Source organism: Phalacrocorax carbo, chromosome 7 (genome assembly GCF_963921805.1).
Source record: "Phalacrocorax carbo chromosome 7, bPhaCar2.1, whole genome shotgun sequence".
Lineage (NCBI taxonomy): Eukaryota > Metazoa > Chordata > Aves > Suliformes > Phalacrocoracidae > Phalacrocorax > Phalacrocorax carbo.
The window spans coordinates 11547454-11567737 of NC_087519.1; the positions used below are offsets into that span (position 1 = coordinate 11547454).

Consider the following 20284-nt stretch of genomic DNA (forward strand, 5'->3'; position numbering starts at 1 on the left):
GAGAGGAAATGAGGTGATTTAATTTTATTTCCAGGCTTGCTACTGTCTCTGTTGTCCTGGGATGCCATCTCACTCTCAGTGGCTGTTTCCTCAGGTGTAAAATGGAGCCATTACCCACCTGCTTGCTTCATGCTGAGTTTTGCACCCTTGCAAGTTGAAACAGGCCCTTCACTTCTGCTGGTTGTGTATGCTGGCAGCTGGCACCAGAACCTGCTTGTCACAGCTGATGAGATCTGAATGACCTGGATTAATTAGCATATGCCAATTTGGGAAGGGAGCAAGCTGCCTGCTTTCATAATGCCAGTTTGCTGCCACCACATCTGTAAAATGTGCAGGTTTAGCATTTGCCTCTCCCCAGCTCTGCATATTGCTATGCTGACTGGGCCAAGCCTGCCATCCTGGTCCCTGACCCCAGCCATGAACAAGGCAGTGATGGATGTTGCAGTTGCGGTATCTCGGGGAACTGGGTTGAGACAGCTGAATTTGCTTTGTTTGTGGCCAGTGTAAGGGTGATGCACTTGTCTTGACTGAAGTGTGTGCGGTGAGGCAAGGAGGGATCCTCTGACTTTGTCCTTGGTCATTGTTAAGAAGCTAATTCTTGTGGTTTTCAGATTCCTGAAAAGATTTGATCCAAAATGGTACAAGCCTTCAATATGTAGAGGTAACAGACTGGAGGATAGCAGACTCTCTTTTGCTTTGAGCAAAGATTAATTTTGTGTATAAACTACAAGTGTGCTAAGTAGCATGTGTGACACCATGAACTGTAACTTCTTCCCACAGCAGTTACATCCTTCATCAGAGGTCTGCCTTTACTTGGATTTTGGTGTTTCAGGGAGAGGGTTTGGTTGTTTTGAAAGTTTGAGATGTGCAACTATGAACAAGTGAGTAGTGTTACGGGTAGATGAAACTGTATTTTCACAGGTAATTTTTAGGCATCATTACTTGCCTGGACTTTCATTGAGATGAGTGTTTCAAACAGGAGAAAGATGTCCATCCATGAACTCAGGGGCCATCATGTAACGGTAAAATCTAGAAAGGCAAGGAGCAGCAGCCTGGCAGGGCAGCTGCGCACCCCAAGGCATGGGGACCCCCAATGCCAGCACTGCTGTTGGCTGAAGGGAGATGTTTGGTGACTTCTGGGGTCTTGAAGGAGTGACTGGAGCGCTTGCCCTGTCAAGGAGCAGGATATATTTATTCAATTTTGTTTGGGACTGAAGACATCAATTTGGCTCACTAATGTGCTCTTCCCCTTGGGAGCTGTGCACATGTTTTTGAGAAGCCAGAGGCGCAGATTGTGCTCGGTGGCTTTGGGAGCTGGCATCATTACTGTCACAATTTCGCACAATTGTTGAGGGTGGCTGTTAGGTGGGTGGGTGGGAGAGCTGTGTGTGCACAGCTGGCCACACCTGGGGAGGAGTGGTGTGGGAACAGCACTCCTTTTCTTAGCAATCTTGCGTATTTTTGAATTATTATAAATAAATACAAATGGCAGTCCAAACACCATTGTATGTGAAGATATACATAAAGGATTAGTTCTTTTTATTGCACTGTCAGGCAGTAGTAGCAATGCTCAATCCAAATAACTATTGATACCAAATTTATCGTGTTGTGTTTAGCAAAATCATTGTTTGTATCATGGCCAGTGATGGTCATGTGTATGTCACAAGGCAGGATTTTGCATTCGTACCTACTCTTCTTTCTTGAAAGGTCCTCATTACCTAATACTTATAGCAAATCACTGTGGATCTGCTGGCACTGTCAGGTAGTATAAACCTCAGCATGAGCATGATGCTAGCCTGTAGCAGGAAGCACTATGTTCCAAAAACCCTATGCTGACGTGCTGTCTGCAGGCATGTGCATCTTCCACCAAATGGCAGCTATTTGAGGACATGTTCTTTTAAAAATATATTGATTACAATTGGTAAATTAGGCAGTTAATGCAAAGCTGTCTACTATTAGTGTGCAGCACGCACAAATAATCCTGTCCCATAAACCAGGGATATTATCTCAGAAAATATATGTGATCTGTTAATGAAAGTTTTAACATGTGCAGATAGTGGTTTTGCCTCTGGTGGAGTACCAGAGCTCCTGTCACAAGTGCGTTTGATGTTCTAGATCCTACAACAAGTACAGGAGCTGCTTTGTTCTATATCCTGCTCGGTCAGTCTATCCACCCGATAGCCGCTGGACACTTTGCACATTTAAAAGAACTTGGGTGCTGATCCTACAGGCACCCACATGAATCACTGTGTTGTGTTTACTACCAAAAAAGATTGCTCTAATACAGAAGTGTTCGCATTGTCAGTGCCTTGCTCAGAGCTGGAGCTGGCTCCCCATAGCGCTGTGGGTGGCTGGGGTCCAGGGGCAGGGGCTCTCCCAGAGACTGGCTGGCTGCCCGGACAGGGCTCACCGTGCTGTGGCTCCATCAGCCCTTATGGTGCTGGCTGCCAGTCAGCAAAGACTCTTTACAGCTGAAGTTATTTAAATCGCTGTTTGTGCTCATGATTCACATTATAAACAAGGAACTTTAATTAATTAATTTGAACTTTTCCTAAGTGAGAGCTTATTCTCATTGATTCGGAAGAGTAATATAAAACACATGGCTTGCAGCTAGTAACACACTTGTAAAATTTGGCATGGTTCTATATTAACCAGAAAGTGATACTGTATCTCATGCAGCTGTGGATGCAGTTAGTTAGGTCCAGAGTCTTGGTTTTTGCTTTTTAAATTCTTCAGAAAAGGTTTATGACATATTTCTACATTGATGGAGGATGATTGTCTTTTACTTGAGTTTTGTCTCACAGAATCACAGAATGGTGGGGGTTGGAAGGGACCTCTGGAGATCATCTCACCCAACCCCCTGCTTGAGCAGGCACACCCAGAGCAGGGGGCACAGGAACGCGTCCAGGTGGGTTTTGGATGTCTCCAGGGAAGGAGACTCCACTGTGCCATAGCCTGTGCCACTGCTATGGCACCCTCACAGGAACGTTTTTCTTTTAAAGAGTATTCAATCAATCATTAACAACTTCGGTTAAAATTCATGAGAGTTTAAACATTCATAAATTCTTCTCTTCTGATTTACGAGTCTGCAGCCTGGCTGGCAGTACCACTGCTCCCTGCCTCCCTGGGATAACTGGCAGTCTCACGTAATGACCAGCTTACAGGGGCTCAAATGGTGCAGGCTGTGCTGCAAGAATTCTGAGTTAGCATTGTTGTTGTTTTAAGCGTAAAACCTGATAAATCTCTGACAAAGTGAAAAGGTAAGAAGCCCTGGAAAACAAGGTCAATCCTCTATCAGTGACGTGTTTTCTTGAATGTCAAAAGTTGCAAGTGAGTAACGCAGAATAATCCTTCTCCATTTTGGGCTCTGTAAGGCTGTGGTAAGTATTTTTAAAGTGTCTAATTCAGCGTTTCATTTTAAAATTATGCACTGCAGTTTTATGGTTGCTTGTGTGTGCTTCACTGGTCAGACGAGTTTGACATGCAATGAAGGAGGATATTTCCCCTCCCACTGGAGTTTGTCAATACTGTTGGCTAGTTTATCAACTAGCACAGTAATACTGTCAGTGATAGGGCTGCTGTTTGCACCCAGAAAGACAAAATACACCTTTTTGTTGTTTAATAATCACAAGGATTAGAAAACATAGTTAGGTTTTGCCTTTACTTTTTAATAGAAGCCCCACATGAATGGATAGATGGCTATCTCAAGGCCCGAGCTTCATTATCCATCAGTTTATCCACTTGGATGCTTGTATACAGCTCCTGTTGACAACAGTAGCTGCTACCAGACTCCTGAAAAAATGGAGATAGTCTTTCCCTTCATTCTACTTTTATTATGTCCAGACATACTTTATATGCTTACTGTTCCTGCTGCAGAGAGGACAGGCATAGTTTTAACAGTGTTTTCTGGTATTGTTAAGATGAATTAACAGAGTTAAAGTTGTTTGTGGAATAGGTTTGCATGGAAGAAACTTCTGAAAGTTTAGACTGTGAAATATAGGTCATATTACCATTAGCAAAACCAATTATTAGAGGAATCCACTAAAAATATAGAGCTAAGTGAAAGGTGAAATAAATTCAAAATTATTCTTCACTTGGGGAAAGTACATATTTTTAGGGTAAAAGAGTAAGCAGCTTGGGGGAAACTTCCTTTCCCTGCATTCCTTATTGCAAACAAACTCCACAACCTTCATGGGTGTTACACTGCTAATCCTCTGTAATGGATGATGGAAATATTTTAAAAATGTTATGGACACCTGCCCCTTCTTTCCTCCCACCTGAGGACAGCATTGATTTTAGTGTGTTGAAATGAGTGTCAGGTTCAATGTGTTACTGATAAGGAAGACCTGAAGCAAATGCTACTCTTACACAACTGTAATATGACAGTCCCATTGTAATTTCAGTTTGTTTCATAGAAGTATTTTACAGGGTTCAGCACAGCTGTCCATCCAGAAACCTGCGTGGTAGCCCCTGGAAAAATGTAAAACTTGGAGTATGTCTTGCAAGGAGAAAACTGTATTTCGTTTTCTCCCTCCTGAGGACTTGCTGGGCTTTGCAAGCTCGCTCCATCTTTCCTGAGCTAATTCTACACTTCAGTAACTTCATCTGTTTGATATTTGTAAATTTACTCCCCTTGATTTTAATTTAACTGCAATGGTCAAGATCATGTGTGATGTTTGATACAGTTCCTCTATATAGTACCTGAAGTTATTCTGTTCCAAAAATGCACAGGTGGATGGATAAACAAGGAGTTCAACATAATAGATATTTTAATGAAAACGTAGTTCCAAAACTATAGGGGGGAGAATAATAGAACAGAATTATTTGTATGAATAGGAAAGAATAGCATATGAAAGCAAGAGATCTCTCTGGCCTTTCACCTACCTCTTTTCATTTGCTTTGTGCAAAATTCAGCCTGGCAGCCTTTTCAGTTTCCATGTGGTAAACATTTTTGGGCGGTAACTCTATTGTGGTACAATTGTTTCTGAATCCTGTCATAATTCTGTCAAGTGTAACTATGCATGATATAATTTTTTGTATGTGATAAGAATATATTGAGGTACACTTAATATAGACCATTATATACTGTAGCTTTTAAGAGTTAAAGCATAAAAATGTATATAAAAGCACTGTAAAGCTTGATTTGCAATTCACTTCTACTTCTAAACTTGGATTAAAGGCATAGTTGGAAGTTAATTTTAGTTTTATGGCCTTTAAGTAAATCTTCATTCTGATCTTCAACCTAGATGACTTTGTGTGTATCACATTTGTTCTTTTGGTCCTGCATCTTCTCTGCTTTTATGTGTGATTTGCTTTGTCATGTGTTGAAGGTAAAACAAAACCCCTCCACTGTGTGCACAATTTTCTTGATGAGAAAAAGCATCCGAGGAGGGCTGATGTTTAGGAGTGGGGTGTCAGGGGCAGTATGTCATCCACTGAGAGCTAAAATGAAAGACAATATATATCACACAGGGTTTTGGTTGTCTGTCTTTTCCCACTCACTTCCCAGGATGATTGACTGGGTTTGCATCTGATGAAATTTTCATGCACATTCACAGAACAGTGGGATTCTAAGGATAGAGACTAATATTTCAGCAATTATACCATGCCTGTAGGTCGCTGGACTCCTTGGTGCATCCACAGAGGAAGGCTGGCTGTAGGTAACGGTTCACAGGAATGCGTGGCAGGAGGAAATCCAGCCATGGGGGGGCTTGTTGTTGCCTTTGGCAAAATACGTGGATGGGAAAAGAAAGAATGCATGTGAGTGTCCTTTCTTGGAAATAAGTATTTGAGGAAAAGGTGGGTACTGAGTTAGTGTAACATGGGGAGAAAAAAGCCAATTGCTTCCTGGGCTATGGCAGTAACTTTAGGGCACTGAATGTCACTTAGCTATATCAGGGAGAGGTACTCAAGGCTGGATAGTGGCTTAGCAGTGTCACTGCTCTGCCTTTTCACTTGGGGGATTGCCAGGCGCTCTCTGTCTTGTGCTTTCAACATGCCTGGTCAAGGCTGGGCTTCTGGGACATTTCATCTTCCACAGACTCATGCATCCATTTCTCCTGTCCCTCCCTATTCCAGAGAACAGCCCATCTTCACCACCAGAGCCCATGTCTTCCAAATTGACCCCAGCACGAAGAAGAACTGGGTTCCTGCAAGCAAGCAGGCTGTAACTGTTTCCTACTTCTATGACAGCACGAGAAACAGCTATCGGATTATCAGTGTGGATGGAGCCAAGGTAGGAGGCTGATGGTACCACGGTGTGTTTACTGTGCTGAGAGGATCGTGACTGTCAGCCCTGGCTGAAGATAGACATAGATGGGCTACATTAAGCACTTAAGGTCATAAATACTCACTTTTCTAATATAATCCATTATGGACACTTATAGTGATAACAGGAAAAACACAGGGCACCTTAAATATTATTTTGCCAAACTTAAACTAGTCAGAGATAAAATCAATTGACTTCATGATCTTAATGAGCCAAGAGCTTTAAGTGTCCAAATGGAGCTTGTAGCACAGTATCTAAAACCACCACTCATATTAGGTAGATTAAGACCTCAGCCTTTTGGTGAAAAAATTCTCTTATTAAAGGGAACAAGGAGACATATATGTACAGACTAGAACTTTTAATGTAAATGCCAACTGCATATTCACTTGTGCCTGGTTGAACTGTTTACAGGTTAGCACTTGAATTTTTTCAGCTTTCGTACTGGAGTTCATCAGCCTTAGGTGACAAATTAGGCATGAAGACTTCCCCCCTACTCTTTTTTCGTATTTTGTTTTGCATTACCAGATAGTGTACTGAAGTATCTCCTATAAGAATCCCTATCAGCCAGGTTGAATGGGTTGCTCAGACAACTGTTCTTATTATGTGCTAGATTTGTCCGTCTGATCAGTCCCTCCGAAGTAACTTGTAAGGTGACTGCTTTCCCGTAGCAGACCCCAGTCAAAGGTGTAAGTTAAAACATTTCACTCGTGTACAAAAATCTTTGGTCACTTCTGCCAAAGCATAAACTACAGGGTAACGAGACAAGTTTACGGCCTGTTTATCTGTGTTCCTGTTTGGATGAGGATGTTAAAATATCACTGCCCTGGGAGAGAGAGATCGCAGAAAGCATTCCTTAATAAAGCTTTTCTATCTGTCATGCCTATTTCACATACTTTTTTTTCGGAACAAGTCCTGTGCTATATTTGGTTATATATTGGCTTATAAATCAGCCATACTGCCTGCTTAAGCTGATGGTGATGTTTCATTGACATCGGTACAGCATTAATATATCACCATCATTACTGTGTTTGTGCTGGTGTGTTCATTTCCAGAAATGTCAGCTAACTGCCCTGGCTGCCTCCGTCTGCAGTCAGCGCACACAACCCCTGCAACTTGCTGGGGAAAGCAGAGTCCTCCAAAATTTGCTTACACTCCTGCTCCTGCTTGGGTGAAGCTGGTGCTGGTGGGCTGTTGGCTTTACAGACCCAGGCGAGTGTGACTTCTAAGGCAAGACTGCTGTACTCACTTGATTTGTGGATGTGCATGCATGCATTAAGACCAATTAATGAAAAGAAAGTAATTACTGTATGTGGCAAGGGGAAGCTGCAGGGGCAGCATATGCCCACAGCCAGAGGTCCTGCCCAGAACCGCAAAATGTGTGCTGAGACCAAGATGCGCATCCAAGCTTTGCCTTGTAATCTGCCCAAGAGACATTCAGAAGGAACGACCCCCCTGTTTTAAGCATGTCCCAGAAGAAGGTGAGCTTTCCATGATTAAAATTCTTCCCGAGGCTTCCTGAGAAAGAATCAATTGCTGGCCACATGAATTATTCCTCTTGTATTGAACCTTGGCGGATTGAGGAACAGGCCAAGAGAGATGCTGCCTTCATGCTTGCCTCTGGAGAGGCCCCAGTTACCCTGCCTGTCCATTTTAAGAGTGCTGATTTGGAAAAAGAATGGTGTTTATACCCAAATAAGTTAAAAATTGCTTTTCTCTATCTAACAACTATTGTTTAGTGTTTTGACCTACTTTTCTAGCCAAAAATGAAACTGGGTAGGACTGTGAGGAAGAATATAGACAGCATTGGTTGGTGTTGTCCTGCTTTCTATACATCTCACTTATTAGAGTGAAGTCTTCTGTGTGTTGGCAAATACCAGATGAATTAGCATCACAGCATCACTACAGGCAGAAGTTACCTGTGTTTAAAGACAAAAAAGCTGAAGCTCAAGTAAATTAAGGGGCTTGGCCCTAGGAGGAAGGTGGTAACAAAGGATGTGTATCTCTTACAACTCTCCATCCTTGTCTGAACTGCTGTTCTAACAGTTTATTTTAGACAAACAGATGATGCACATTGGCTTGCAATCTCACTTAAATCCAAACTGCATGCAGCTGTTGGACTGATTTTGGCTTTTTTACCTTATGTTGAATTACATAGTAACAATAAAAATATTTTAAAATTATCAAGAATACAGGGCTCTTCACTTAAACATTGCTCATTACTCAGTTGCGTAAATTTCATTTTAGCATTCAATGTATTGCTCTGGGCAGCATGTTGAATTGCAAGTATGCGGAGTACCATAGGGCTGCTGAAACCCATTAGCGCTGCTGTTGTGCAGAACATGGGGCAGGCTGTGTAATGTCAACCTGAGGAGTATTTCGTTTCCCCCGATGTACCACCAACCTGATGGGCCGAGATTCTTGCAGGAGTGGCTTCCTCAGGCTGCTGCTGCTGTCTCTGAAGGTCCAGACGTTCTGCAGTCCCCTGTCCTTCAGGCCCATCCTCTCTTCTCCCAGCACGCATAGCCTGTCCCCTTCTCCTTCCTGGCAGGTCCCTGTATGTTGTCCCCAAACCCCCAGGGTGCAGAAGGGTGAGGATGGGTGCCACAGGGCAGAGGGGAGTGGGCTGAAGGGGAGGGAGTAAGGGAACCACTGAGCCCATGTGTTTAAAGGCATGAATATTGGGAACTCCTTTTGTGAGCATGGCTGGCAGAGGGGTGGGGGAGTTGCTTGGCTCTTCTGCCTGACACAGTAGGATGCTGCCTTTGGGTCCTTACCTGTTTGCCAAACTGTGGGGAAGGACAGAAGGGCCTGTCTGGTACATGCAGAGGTGGTGAAGATGGACATTGAAGCAAAGAGGAAAATGGGACAGAAGGGGAGTAGGGTAAAGGTAGGGAGCAGAATGAAGTCAAGGGAGCTTAACTCTTCCCTTGCAGAGGGATATGCAAGAGGCTTGTGCTGAAAACCAGGAGTTCTGATATGATGGAGGGCAGCCAGGCGAGAGCGTACACCTTCTAGGTGCCAGGTTTCTTCCAAATCCTCCCAGCACAACAACAAAAACCCCATGGAAATGCCTGGGGAGTCAAGCACTGAAAAGTGGAGATCCTGGTTTCAAAAGAGCTTGTACCACTTTAATTCCTTATGTTTGCAAAGCTAGCAGAGAGCAAGTATTATAATTCCTGCATCTTTCACAGAAAAATAGGTGCTGTGGACAGTAGCTTACAATTTATAGCAAAAGATTTCACAGATACCATACAAATATTAAGCTATTCCCTTGTTTAGTAATGGTATCTTGGTTAAGATCATCCAGTGTATACATCTTTTAATTACATTATAATTGACTTGTATATTGTCAAGAAAGTAATTTCATCATGATGTTTTAAGAAGTTTCTAGCCAGAGGCTGTTTAAACTGCAGCATAATGAATGCTGGAGGAAATTATACAATACAATGCAAGGTCACACACTGATTCAGAGTTAATGAGGCAGCCAAAAGACTTCACCATATGAAAGTGCCCAGCGTTGTGGGCAAAAGTCAACCCTGTTGAAAAATGACAAAATACAGTGATGGTACAGGGAGAACATGAACTTGTAAGTGCTCGGTTGCTGTGTAGTGTGTGCAGAAAGCCACACACATGGGTCCTCATTAACAGTGACCTACATTATTCTGCCTTTTAGAGGCAAAAAGAAAGTTTGAAAACATGAAAATTACTCAGACTGATACCCTCTGTCATCCTCTGGAATAATGCATGGTGGTTCCCTGGTTGGTGGGTTTGTTTAATTTTTTTATAATTTGGAAATACTTGTTATCCAAACAATGTAGACAAGGGGGAAAGGATGAGAAACTTGTCTGTATGGAAGTTGAGAAGAAGGAAATATAATCCCTCAGAAAAAAGATTCTGTCCTCATTTTCAAATCTTCAGATGTTAACCTGTGATTGCAACAGCATCAGTTTTATCTTTTGAGAAATAAGTTGTTAAAAAGGAACATAAAGCTATCCTAAAAATTGATAGCCAGCAATAAAGTGAGACATTCTGAGATGGCAACAGCAAAGAAAAGTGACACAGCAAGAGCCATCTCAGATGCCAGTCCCAAGTTGTCTCTCTGAGATGCTTAAACAGATGACTAAAAAAAATTAAATCAGGATTAAAAAGATGAATAGACTGCAAGAGTAATTTTGGTAAATACACAATACAGAAACAAAGACTTTGTGTTTCAGAGGAAAAAAAAATTGTCAGCTGACACTCATTCCCAGTTGCTAGATCATTTGAAAGAGTTTATTACTTAACAATTACCTTGAATATTGAAGGTCAGCAGCTTAGTTGGGTGTAAGTGTGTGAAAGTATTGAAGAGAGAACCAGAAAAATTGCTGTTCTGGGAAAGCAAAATCAGTGGGTCTATTTCTGAAGTAAATTGCAATTAGTAAGAATATGGGCCAAATTTTGCCAATTAGTATTCACATAGTGTTCCCCAAAGTGAATACAGTACATTATATAATATGATGAAGCTGTTTGATTAAGTGTCATATATGTGCTTATAATGGGTTGTATCAGTGAGTGTCACTGATACACTCGCTGTGTATCACCGGATAGTGTGATTTCCAGAGCAGAATGAAGTGGGCAGGAACAGAGCCCCAGCAGCCTGTGGTAGCAGATATCTGGGGAAGTAAGAAAGGGTGATATGTAAATCTGCTAATATTTGATGTGTTTCTGGCATTCTCAGTTCCTGTGCCAATCCTAATTGCTACCTAATTTAATAGCTGCCCACCTCTTTATGACCGTGATTTTTTTTTTGTTCTCATGAGCAGAGGCAGGTGTCCTCGGCACACGGGGAGGAAATTCAGAGTTCTTCCAGTGCTGTGTTCAGAGACTCAAAACAAATCATTTTCTTTGCCCATGGAAATTGAATTATTTTAGGGCATAGTTGTTAAAAATATCCTAGAGTATTTTGCCAAAAGGTGACTCTTAGATTTAAGAAGCTTTCCTTTCACAGGAAGAAAATTGCAGGGTATTGTAGCACAGATGAAATTCCTTCATCTGGCTAGTTCTTTATGTTCTTTTTTTTTTTTTTTTTTCTTTCATTGACGTAAATTCAGCCATTAAACCAATAGCAACTGTTTCTCAGGAAAAACCTACCAAGTAATTTAGATATTACAAAATTTTTGGCACTGAATTAAAAAAGGCTTCTGGCAATGCATACCTTGCCAGGGGCCCGTGTTGCTGTGGCAGCATTTAACTGTGCCTCTAAGACCTCATGGATCTGGTTTGCGATAACGTGTAGCAGAAACGATCACATCACCACCTTCCCTCTTGACATTCAGAGTATCAGTGTGTGTTCGCCTGACCCCACACTCAATGAATTATGTGGAGTGATGTGCTGTGTTTTATATTCTTTAAATACCTAAAGTTTTTTTAATACCTAAGTTTTTTAACTACCTAAAATATCATGTTTAACAATTTTGTAGTGAAATGATCAGAGGATGTTTTACAGCCTTGGGTGGCCAAAGATAAAGGGATGTAAAAGTACATGAAAAGTGATCTTACAAAGTGGTGTGTAGCCTTTTCTTTTAATGTGTATAAAGAAATCCTGAATTAAATGCTATGATTTTGAAAGGTGTGGGTGAGCATATATATGTGTTTTGTCAAAGGGACAAAGATTCTTTTATTTCCAGTTTTGCCTGCCCTAGTTTTATTTATGGCCATTGCTTGTCAGGAGTGCTGTGTGCATCCCGGAGGAGCACGGTGCTGCTGGGGTCCAAGACAGCTGCTGAAATGCCCTGCTCCTTGCCCTGAAGATTGTTTTGCTGATCGCAGCATTGGCAGGACTGATTTCTAGAGAGACCCTGCTGGTAAAATCTGATTAAATTAGCAGTAGATATTTTTTTATTCCAGATTTTCAAAACTTTTTTTCACTGCTGTGTAACTGAGATGGATATTTCTTTTTTTTTCCCAAACTTTTTCAGCTGTGCTCTTTTTGCCCTTCATGCCATTCCTTCCAGGCTGGGTGGGAAATCTCTTCTTTTCTAGTCATCCCAGAAAGAGTGCCAACCATAAAGCTGGCATGGGGGGGGAGCATGAGTTCAATATTACTTATACTTCTGACACTGAGAACGAACACAAAAAGGACCTTTAATCGAAAAGGCGGTATGTGACGCTTGTTACTGTTTGAAGAGCCTAAAAGACACATCCCAGCTTAAGAGTGAGGCTGCATTAGGGTAAGCCAGTGGAAAGGTGACCAGGTTCTGACCTCTGGAGGTCTGAGTTGACTGATCTAGTATTCCTGCATTCTTGTCCATATCAGTCCACAAAAGAGACCTTCATATGCCTTAAGAAAAGATTTCCAGTACTGGTCTGGCTGATGATTGTAACACAGAAATTTGAGCATACTTGATGGCCTTCATCTTCTCTTCATCATAGTTTAAGCTTTTCATGGGCTATTGGAACCAATTTCAACATGGTTGTTAGCACTGGAGATGATACTGGAGCCATAAAAGAGTAATTCCAACAAATGGAACTAATTAACCCCCCATATAAAAGGAAGAACATATTTTGAAATACAAAAACATGGTATAAAATATAATTTTAATGCATAATCCTGTCTTCATTGCTTTTACGCTAACGAGATGACTATTAAGTAAAAACATTAGTTATGGTTTTATGATCTTTATATATACATCATATAATAGATAAATATTTTACTGTTGAGACAGAGCAACTGTAATATCATCAGTATTTATATACTGTGAGTCCATATCAGAGCCTTTAAAATAATTTGATGCCATTCAATCACTTTCATCAGATGAGTTTGCTTCATAAGGCAGTTGCAGTGTGGACCTTTCCTGGTTCAGATTTCCCAGCCCATGCTGGAGAATGATGCTCGTCTGCCCGAGACATGTTACAGTACCAACTGTGCTAAACAAAGTACTTTGTAAAAGATGCCTGAAGAGGCTCTAGTGACTTTTTGCAGTCCCTTTTGGGCTTGTTGTTGCTGTAAATAATGAAGCTGGATAGGGCTGCTCTCTGAGGGTCAGCTGCTCCTTTCTTAGAGAAGTTCCCTTCATTTTGTATGGTGAGCAGATTAAGAGCAGAACATCTGTCCTGCTCCAAGTCATAGTGCACCAGCCTAACCTAAGCAGGAACTGGTCTCTCATTCAGATAGTGAAACAACCTGCAGTAAATAATATTTTTCATAGCTGTTTCCTGATTTCATTTAAAGATGATAGGGTTGTGGTGATACAGCTTCGAGAGTTTTTTAGCATCACTTTGAGTGATTCAGGGGGAACTCTCAATTTACGCAAAACTTGCTATCAGTGGGTGATGCTGGTGCCTCCTAGGCAGAGGTTGCTGCTGTGGTGAAGGCTAGGGTGCTGGTGCTGGCTCAGCAGCAGCCCTGCAGCTGGGGTGGCAGGAAGGTGTCTGCATAGGGTGGTGGGTTAGGCACTTCAAAGGCACAGGGTGTGCCCAAAGTGTTATGCTCCCAAGGGGTCCTGTGGAGATATAAATCATTCAGCCTGTGGACTTTCAAAGAGAAATGTGAATGTTGGGGTTAATGGAAGTTGAAGCAGGGCGGATGCAAATAGACAATTAAATGCACATTTTAAAACAAGGATCAGTATCTATGTTGGGTGAGCACACTGAGGTGTGCACTGGATCCTTCTGCTATACACGCCAAGGCTTCACATTCTTCTTAAAGACATCTTTGAAATAAGAGCGAATGAAATTAAGGAAAATAACAGTTCCTGATGATGATAAAAATATTTGTGTTGTCTACGTTTGTGGTATACTCAGCTTGACTAAAGTTACTAGAGTTTTTATTTCTCTGTAGAAGTTAAAATAGCTTGAGAACATTTTCTTTGGAATTTGGTGACAAAGAAATAAAGCATAAAGGAGAAGCAGAGCAGTTGGCCAAGGGTGAGCCTACCCACTTACATCACCCTTTATTTGCTTAGGGTGATATCAAGTATTCAGAAATTCAGGCTGAGGGGAGGTCCATGATTTAGTAATTGGGAGGATAGTACATTGCCTGGAGTTGTGTCTGCAGGAGAATTTTCATGAGTTGCCAAGACTGCTTTAGCTAGGTAGAGCTAGTAATATTGGGTGTGCTTGTGTGGACAGGTCCTTGAGTATTCAGAGGATAAAAAAAATACTGTTGGGGCTTAACTGCAGCGGCAATTACAGAATTGCTGATATTGGTGGAGGTGAGCTGGGAATGGAAGGAAATTTAAAAATGTTTGCACAAACAAGACTTGGGGCTTCAGGTGAAAGAGAGCTTGTCAAAAGCTGAGAAACGGAGCATGGTAAATACCAGGAAATTTGGCGGGTCCCTTGAGACTGCATCAACCAGAAATCATGATCATCTGCTGAGGATGTGTTTTGGTTTTTTGTTTTTGTTGTTTGTTTTTTTTTTTTTAAAAAAAGTCTAGAGCTGTAGAACTCATCACTTAAATATCACTTAAATGTTTCTATATTAATCTCTTTCCACATTATTAACTTTGAAATGTGAAAAATCCTCTGTTCATTGTCTGGATTATTTCTGGAAGTAAATCCTTCAGAAGCCAGTTAGTAAGCTTAGGAGAAAAGATAACAAAGTGCTGGCAACAGCTGTATCCTTGACAGAACAACAGAAGTACATCTGTCACTGTTTGATCCTATCTGGCTCATTTTTCTGCTTATATGTACAGTGTGTGCATGTGTCACTGGCTTTGGAAAGACCACACACAACTGAATCCAGGAGACTGCAGAAACATTTTCAGAAATGCAGTTTGTTACTTTTTAAAAAGGTGAAAAAAGGAAAGCTAAGAATCTGTGCTGGAGGGTTTCTTGCTGTACCGCTCATCAGCAAGCAGGGAAACCGGTCTGGGTAGATTTTTCCTTTCTAAAACTTCTCCATAAAATTTCTCAGAAAAGCTCTGTAAAAGAAAGTGTTTCAGCACATAGCTGCCTCACACAGAGTTGTTTTTCATCACCAGACTCAAATATGAATGTGGCATCTCAACATGCCAGAGAGGTTAATTAAACCATGTGATGTTATTGTAAAGAAACCAGGAATCAAGCAAAGGATGCCTGGTTTATGTCATAGTCCTTGAACTTGGCAAAGCTTTTGAAGGATCTTGAACAACTTTTTTGTGAAAATAATCCATGCTTGTAGTTAGGTGAAAATTGAGGGGGGGAAAAATGTTTTTAGTAACATCATCAACACAGGCACAACATGGTAGAGTTTATAGATGTTTCCCTCATCTTTTTTGTTTCGTTAGCAAAGCAAAACCTATGGGATAAGACTAAAATAGGTGAATTTATAGATGGTAAAACTTTCATACCTGCTCACCAGATTCCAGGGAGCACAGTGGTGCTCAGCTTGCTTGCATGTTTTGCATTGTGCTGCTGCCTTTTTCTTCCAAAATAAATTATAAGAGGACTGAGGAAGCTGGTGCCCAAAGGTGACCTGAGCACATGCTCCATCTCCTTGAGCTTTCCACATCCTCCTCCCAGGGTATTAGGGACTTCTATCAAAATTGCAATGCAAGCAACACTGGTTAGCTCTTGGTTTCATAATCTGGGACTTTTATTCCCTTTTTTTTAAGTTCAGCTACTGAAAGTAATAATTCCCATAAGCTGTGCTTTATGAAACTCTAAGGATTGCATGTCCACTGAAAGAGCTATCTGAATTATTTGTTCCCTTCTACCCCCCTGTTGTAGTGCCAGAGGTATCTAATCCTTGGAAATCCCTATTCGGAGAGTTAATGTATCAGACATGCTAATCAAGTCATGCCAGATGGAGTTTATAAATAAACTGCACTGTATTGTGTATTCTTAAAATTTAAGCATCAAACATAATTCAAGGCAATATTTTCCTGGTTTTACAAAAAAAAAAAAAAAAACAAAAAACCAAACAAACAAACCCCAAACATCACTTCTTTCTTGATTCTGGATTGCAAAGTTGCATCCAATGGCACAGTGGTTGTTAGATGGAAAATGAGGAACAGTATAAATGACTGTCAACCATTAAATACTAGCTGAAGTCCAAAGCTGATTCTCCCTGAGGAGTGAACAAGATGATCCCATGAACCCAAGCTAACCTCCACCTAGCTTTATTTTCTGACAGCAAAAAAAGGGGTGAAGCATATCTGAGGATGCAGGATTGGGATTTTATATTATCTTATAGATACCTTGTATCTTCAGTTATGTTAGTGTATTGCTCCTAAGTGTTGTTAGACCTGGTTGCCCTTGATTGTCATTCTACAGTGACCACTTCAAAGTGCTTTAGAAGGTAACAAGTAGATCCTGTCATCTCCTGAAAATAATGTACCTGCCCTTCTTGGCCATTCCTCACACCAAGGGACTGTTTTTGCAGATTTCAGAGAGAAAGTAGTAAGCTATCCCATTGCTGACCTCTCTCTGGGGTGTGTAGGTTGTTAAAGAGTAGAGCCGTCTTTAGTGATGCCATATGGCCATGCCATTTCTGACCTCTGCAGAAGGACCTTCAGGCTTAAGTGAAGCTGTTGTCATACAGCTTGAAGAATGCAGAAAATGACCAGTGCTTCAGTGATTCATACAGGGATGTGGTTATACTCTACACAGAGCCTATATGCTTTTATTAAATCCTCCGAAGTGTGGATGTGATATAACTATGGGGTTTTTTTATTGTATCTAATTGTATATAACACAACCTACTCCCTCACCCCAACTTTAGTAGCTCTGAAAGAATAAGGAGTCTCCACTGTATTATTCTCTCTGTCTCTGAGAAGTTAGAATCTTACTTCTTGTGTGAAAATAACACACAAGCACCTTGGTTTATATATTTTGTAAAACATTGCATGAAATTCGTGGGTAACAATTTGTTCCAGTATAGAGGGTTTGAAAATCCTTGCTGGAGATTTTCTTCATGAAACAGCTGCTGGTGCTCTGAATCGTGTGGGTGGGTGGATGTGTGTGCTGTGCCTAAAAGGAAAAAAAAAATCTAGTCAGATGTCAAAGCAAAAATAGGAGATTTTAGAGATTTAGACTGGGTGGAGGAGGTGGGAAGGCAACTCTGCAGAGATGTTAATTACCTTGGGAAGAAAAAGAGCGCAGTGGAGTAGGTGTAGCAGGAGATTCACTTAATAGAATTCACATAATCATGAACCCACTTTCCTTGCATTTAGACAGGTTCTCAGTAAGGGCTTTGCAACAGAAATATTTTACCAGAGGAAAAACAGTTATTAGTCTTCTTATTGAAGAAGGGGGGCTATTTTTACGTCTTTTTTCATGAAGGAGGACACGAGCTGTATGGTTTTTGTTTGATTTCTTTGCTTTTGGGGTTAAAAATGGACCTCATGATTCATTGAATTATCCCAGGGATGCAAGGTGAGGGAAGGGGAAAAAAAAAAAGCTATGTGCAACTGTACAAATGGCCCTTTTCCCCAAAAAAGCAAGTGGCAGCAGCATGTGAGATGCTTTATCCATAGAGGTTGATTCTCTCTCTGCAGAGGGAGCTCAGGTTGGGAAGTAAATGCTTTGGACTGCAGCAAGTCCTCTGCAGCTTGCAAGGCGTCCTGGCATCATCTTCTTTGCAGAGTGCGGATGAATCACTGAGGTTCCCCTTCCTCTCCTGTCTCCTGCAGAAATACATGATGTACTTATGGAAGCTTTTGGAGTCCATCACTGGGTGAAATAACTACTGTCCTGGTTAACTGTGTAGAACAGTAATTCTTGAAAAGCAGAGGCTGGCCAGGCTTACTGGCACTGTAGGGCTAAAATGATGGGTACCCAGCACAAAAGTCTGGTAGTAGATGTGCTGCCAATTGTTGCCTACCCTATGCTCTGGGATCCCTTAGTTACACACAAACAGTGGAGCAGAGCAGGAGGAAAAGCAAAATGGAGACACCCAATGTTCTTCTTAACATACGTTTACAATGCTTCCAATCTAACTAACCCATACCCTCAACCTGTCCCAGGTAAAGCACCATGGAAGTGTCAGGTGCAGCAGAAGGAGCAAAGCTAGAACAAGTGCTGTTGCTTTTTTTTTTTTTAAGCACCTTCTACAAAGACTTAGCAGGAAGGGCGGGGAGAAAGATTTGATCACATCTGCTGGCCCTGATTTGTAAAACAACTAAAATTAATCCTCCTGCATTACAGGTTCACTGTTTTGGCCAAAGGCTGTTCTTTCTTTCATCCCCAAGTTCTTACGCTGCTGTGAGCATGTCTTTATGCTGCTCCTGCTCTATTCTGTTAGGTGGCCTCAGCAAGGAACTCTCTTTCTTCCCTTCAATAGCACTGTCTTGATTAACAATATGTATGTGTGTGCTGGCTTTGTAGGAGTAGACATGAGATGATAGGTTTATCACCAGTGACGTATTGGTGAAAAGACGTTACATGTTGGCCTAGAAGCTGTCAGCAGAGATAGGGAGAATGGCAGGTCATGAAGGATAGTGTAAATCATGGAAATGTTCGTGGGCTAATTCCACAAGGGAGCTGCTGGATATTTGGGATAGAGGGAGAATTTCTCTGCAAAGACATCCCTGTCTCCTTATCTCCACATCCAGTAATTCACTAATTCACGGCAACTTGATGAGCTGGAAGAACCTGCTGAGCCTGTGATAGCTGTGACCAGAGGATTAGCAGCTTCTTTCCCTCTTCAAGTCTGTTTTTAGACTGGGATACATCTTTACTGAAGATTAGCAGCCTGGTGGGTTAGGGAAATTAAATTTCACAAGGTCTGCAAACTGGAAAGCACATATTCAGAGGTGTGAAAATGAAATGGGGAGGTTTTAATGTAGTGACTTCTTAATGAGTGGTTCTATGGCCTTGAGCCCTGGGGCTTTTCTGGAGGTGAGGTTACTTCAGAGTAACAGGTGATGTGAATTTAAAGGGAAAATTCCAGGCTACTTCTTAATTTGACACTCTTGTCCCAGAATAAGAGGCCCTTTTCTGATTTATTCAAGACAGTTCTGAAATACATTGGCTAATATATTAATTAGCTATTTCATAGCTGTTATTTCAGTCTTTTCCCAGGTAAAGAAGCTTTTGACAGAGCTGGCTGCATTGGCTCATCATCCCCTTTGGTGGGTGTCTCATCAGAGGAAGTATCCTGGCTAATTCCTGCTGGCATGTTGGCCCTCCTCCTCCGGGCTGTGCTGGTGGCTCTGCCAAATGCCCACCGCAATCACTGCTCTCTTCCCCTTGGAGCTGAGCCTGCTCTCATCTCTGCTTTCCCCTCTTGTGAATCTGGCAAGCAAGGGCCAATGTGACCAGGGTGTATGCTGCGAGCCAAGCCAGCAAACCCCCATGTGTTGCTCCAGCTCTGCTCCCGCTGGACTCCAGCCAGCCGGCATGCATGTTCACCTTACGTTAATGAAATGGTGACTTGGGAAAATTTATTTTCAGGAGCCACATCAGCTTTGCTTCTTTAGTGCAGTGTTGTGATACATGGAGTGTGGGAGGGGAACCCTTTAAATTCTCAAAGTATCCTCTAAAAGAAATGGCAGCTGTATATATGGGCACTGCTCATATATTATAAGCAGCGTGAGCTGCCAGTACATATTTTTTCCTTCTACGGACTCAGGTAGTCTTGTGACCTCTCCCTGCTCAATTTATTTGGCAGTTTCTCTCTGTGGGAAGGCAGCAGGATGGGTGTGTTATAGCCTGTGAATGTTCTGCTCTACACCAGCTTATTTGCATTCACTTTTATCTGATGAATATACCCGGTGTGTCTCTAGATGTCTGGAGTCATTTCTGGTTGATGTAGCACTACCTTGCACTATGAAAATTCTTCTGTGTCATCTTTAAATAAAAATTTAGATCTGTCAGGATTGTTTTTCTCCCAAAGGAAGTGAAATTAGTGTGAGATTCTGTTTGGCTTATGTGGATGTATCAGGAACGTTTGCCATCTGATATGCTTGTATTTAGATGAGAGCAAAGGCAGATATTTTTTTTTAACTGCATGTAGACAACTCAGTATGATGAATGAGTTTATTATTCTGTAAGGTGCTTATTATATTATGCTCCTCTTTGCCTTTGTCTTTAGGGAGAACTCTTTAACTGCTT

General features: G+C 41.6%; 1 protein-coding gene across 3 annotated transcripts in view; it reads left to right on the forward strand.

The window, feature by feature from the left end:
- HOMER2 (homer scaffold protein 2) overlaps positions 1-20284 on the forward strand; it is a 57535-nt gene that overhangs the window by 17164 nt on the left and 20087 nt on the right. For 2 of the 3 annotated variants that reach the window (XM_064456307.1, XM_064456309.1), the window contains exon 2: positions 6079-6235. The exons of the other annotated variant lie outside the window; for it this stretch is intronic. In XM_064456307.1, the coding sequence (XP_064312377.1) occupies positions 6079-6235 (157 nt within the window). The remainder of the gene's footprint in view (positions 1-6078; positions 6236-20284) is intronic. 3 annotated transcript variants of the gene reach the window in all.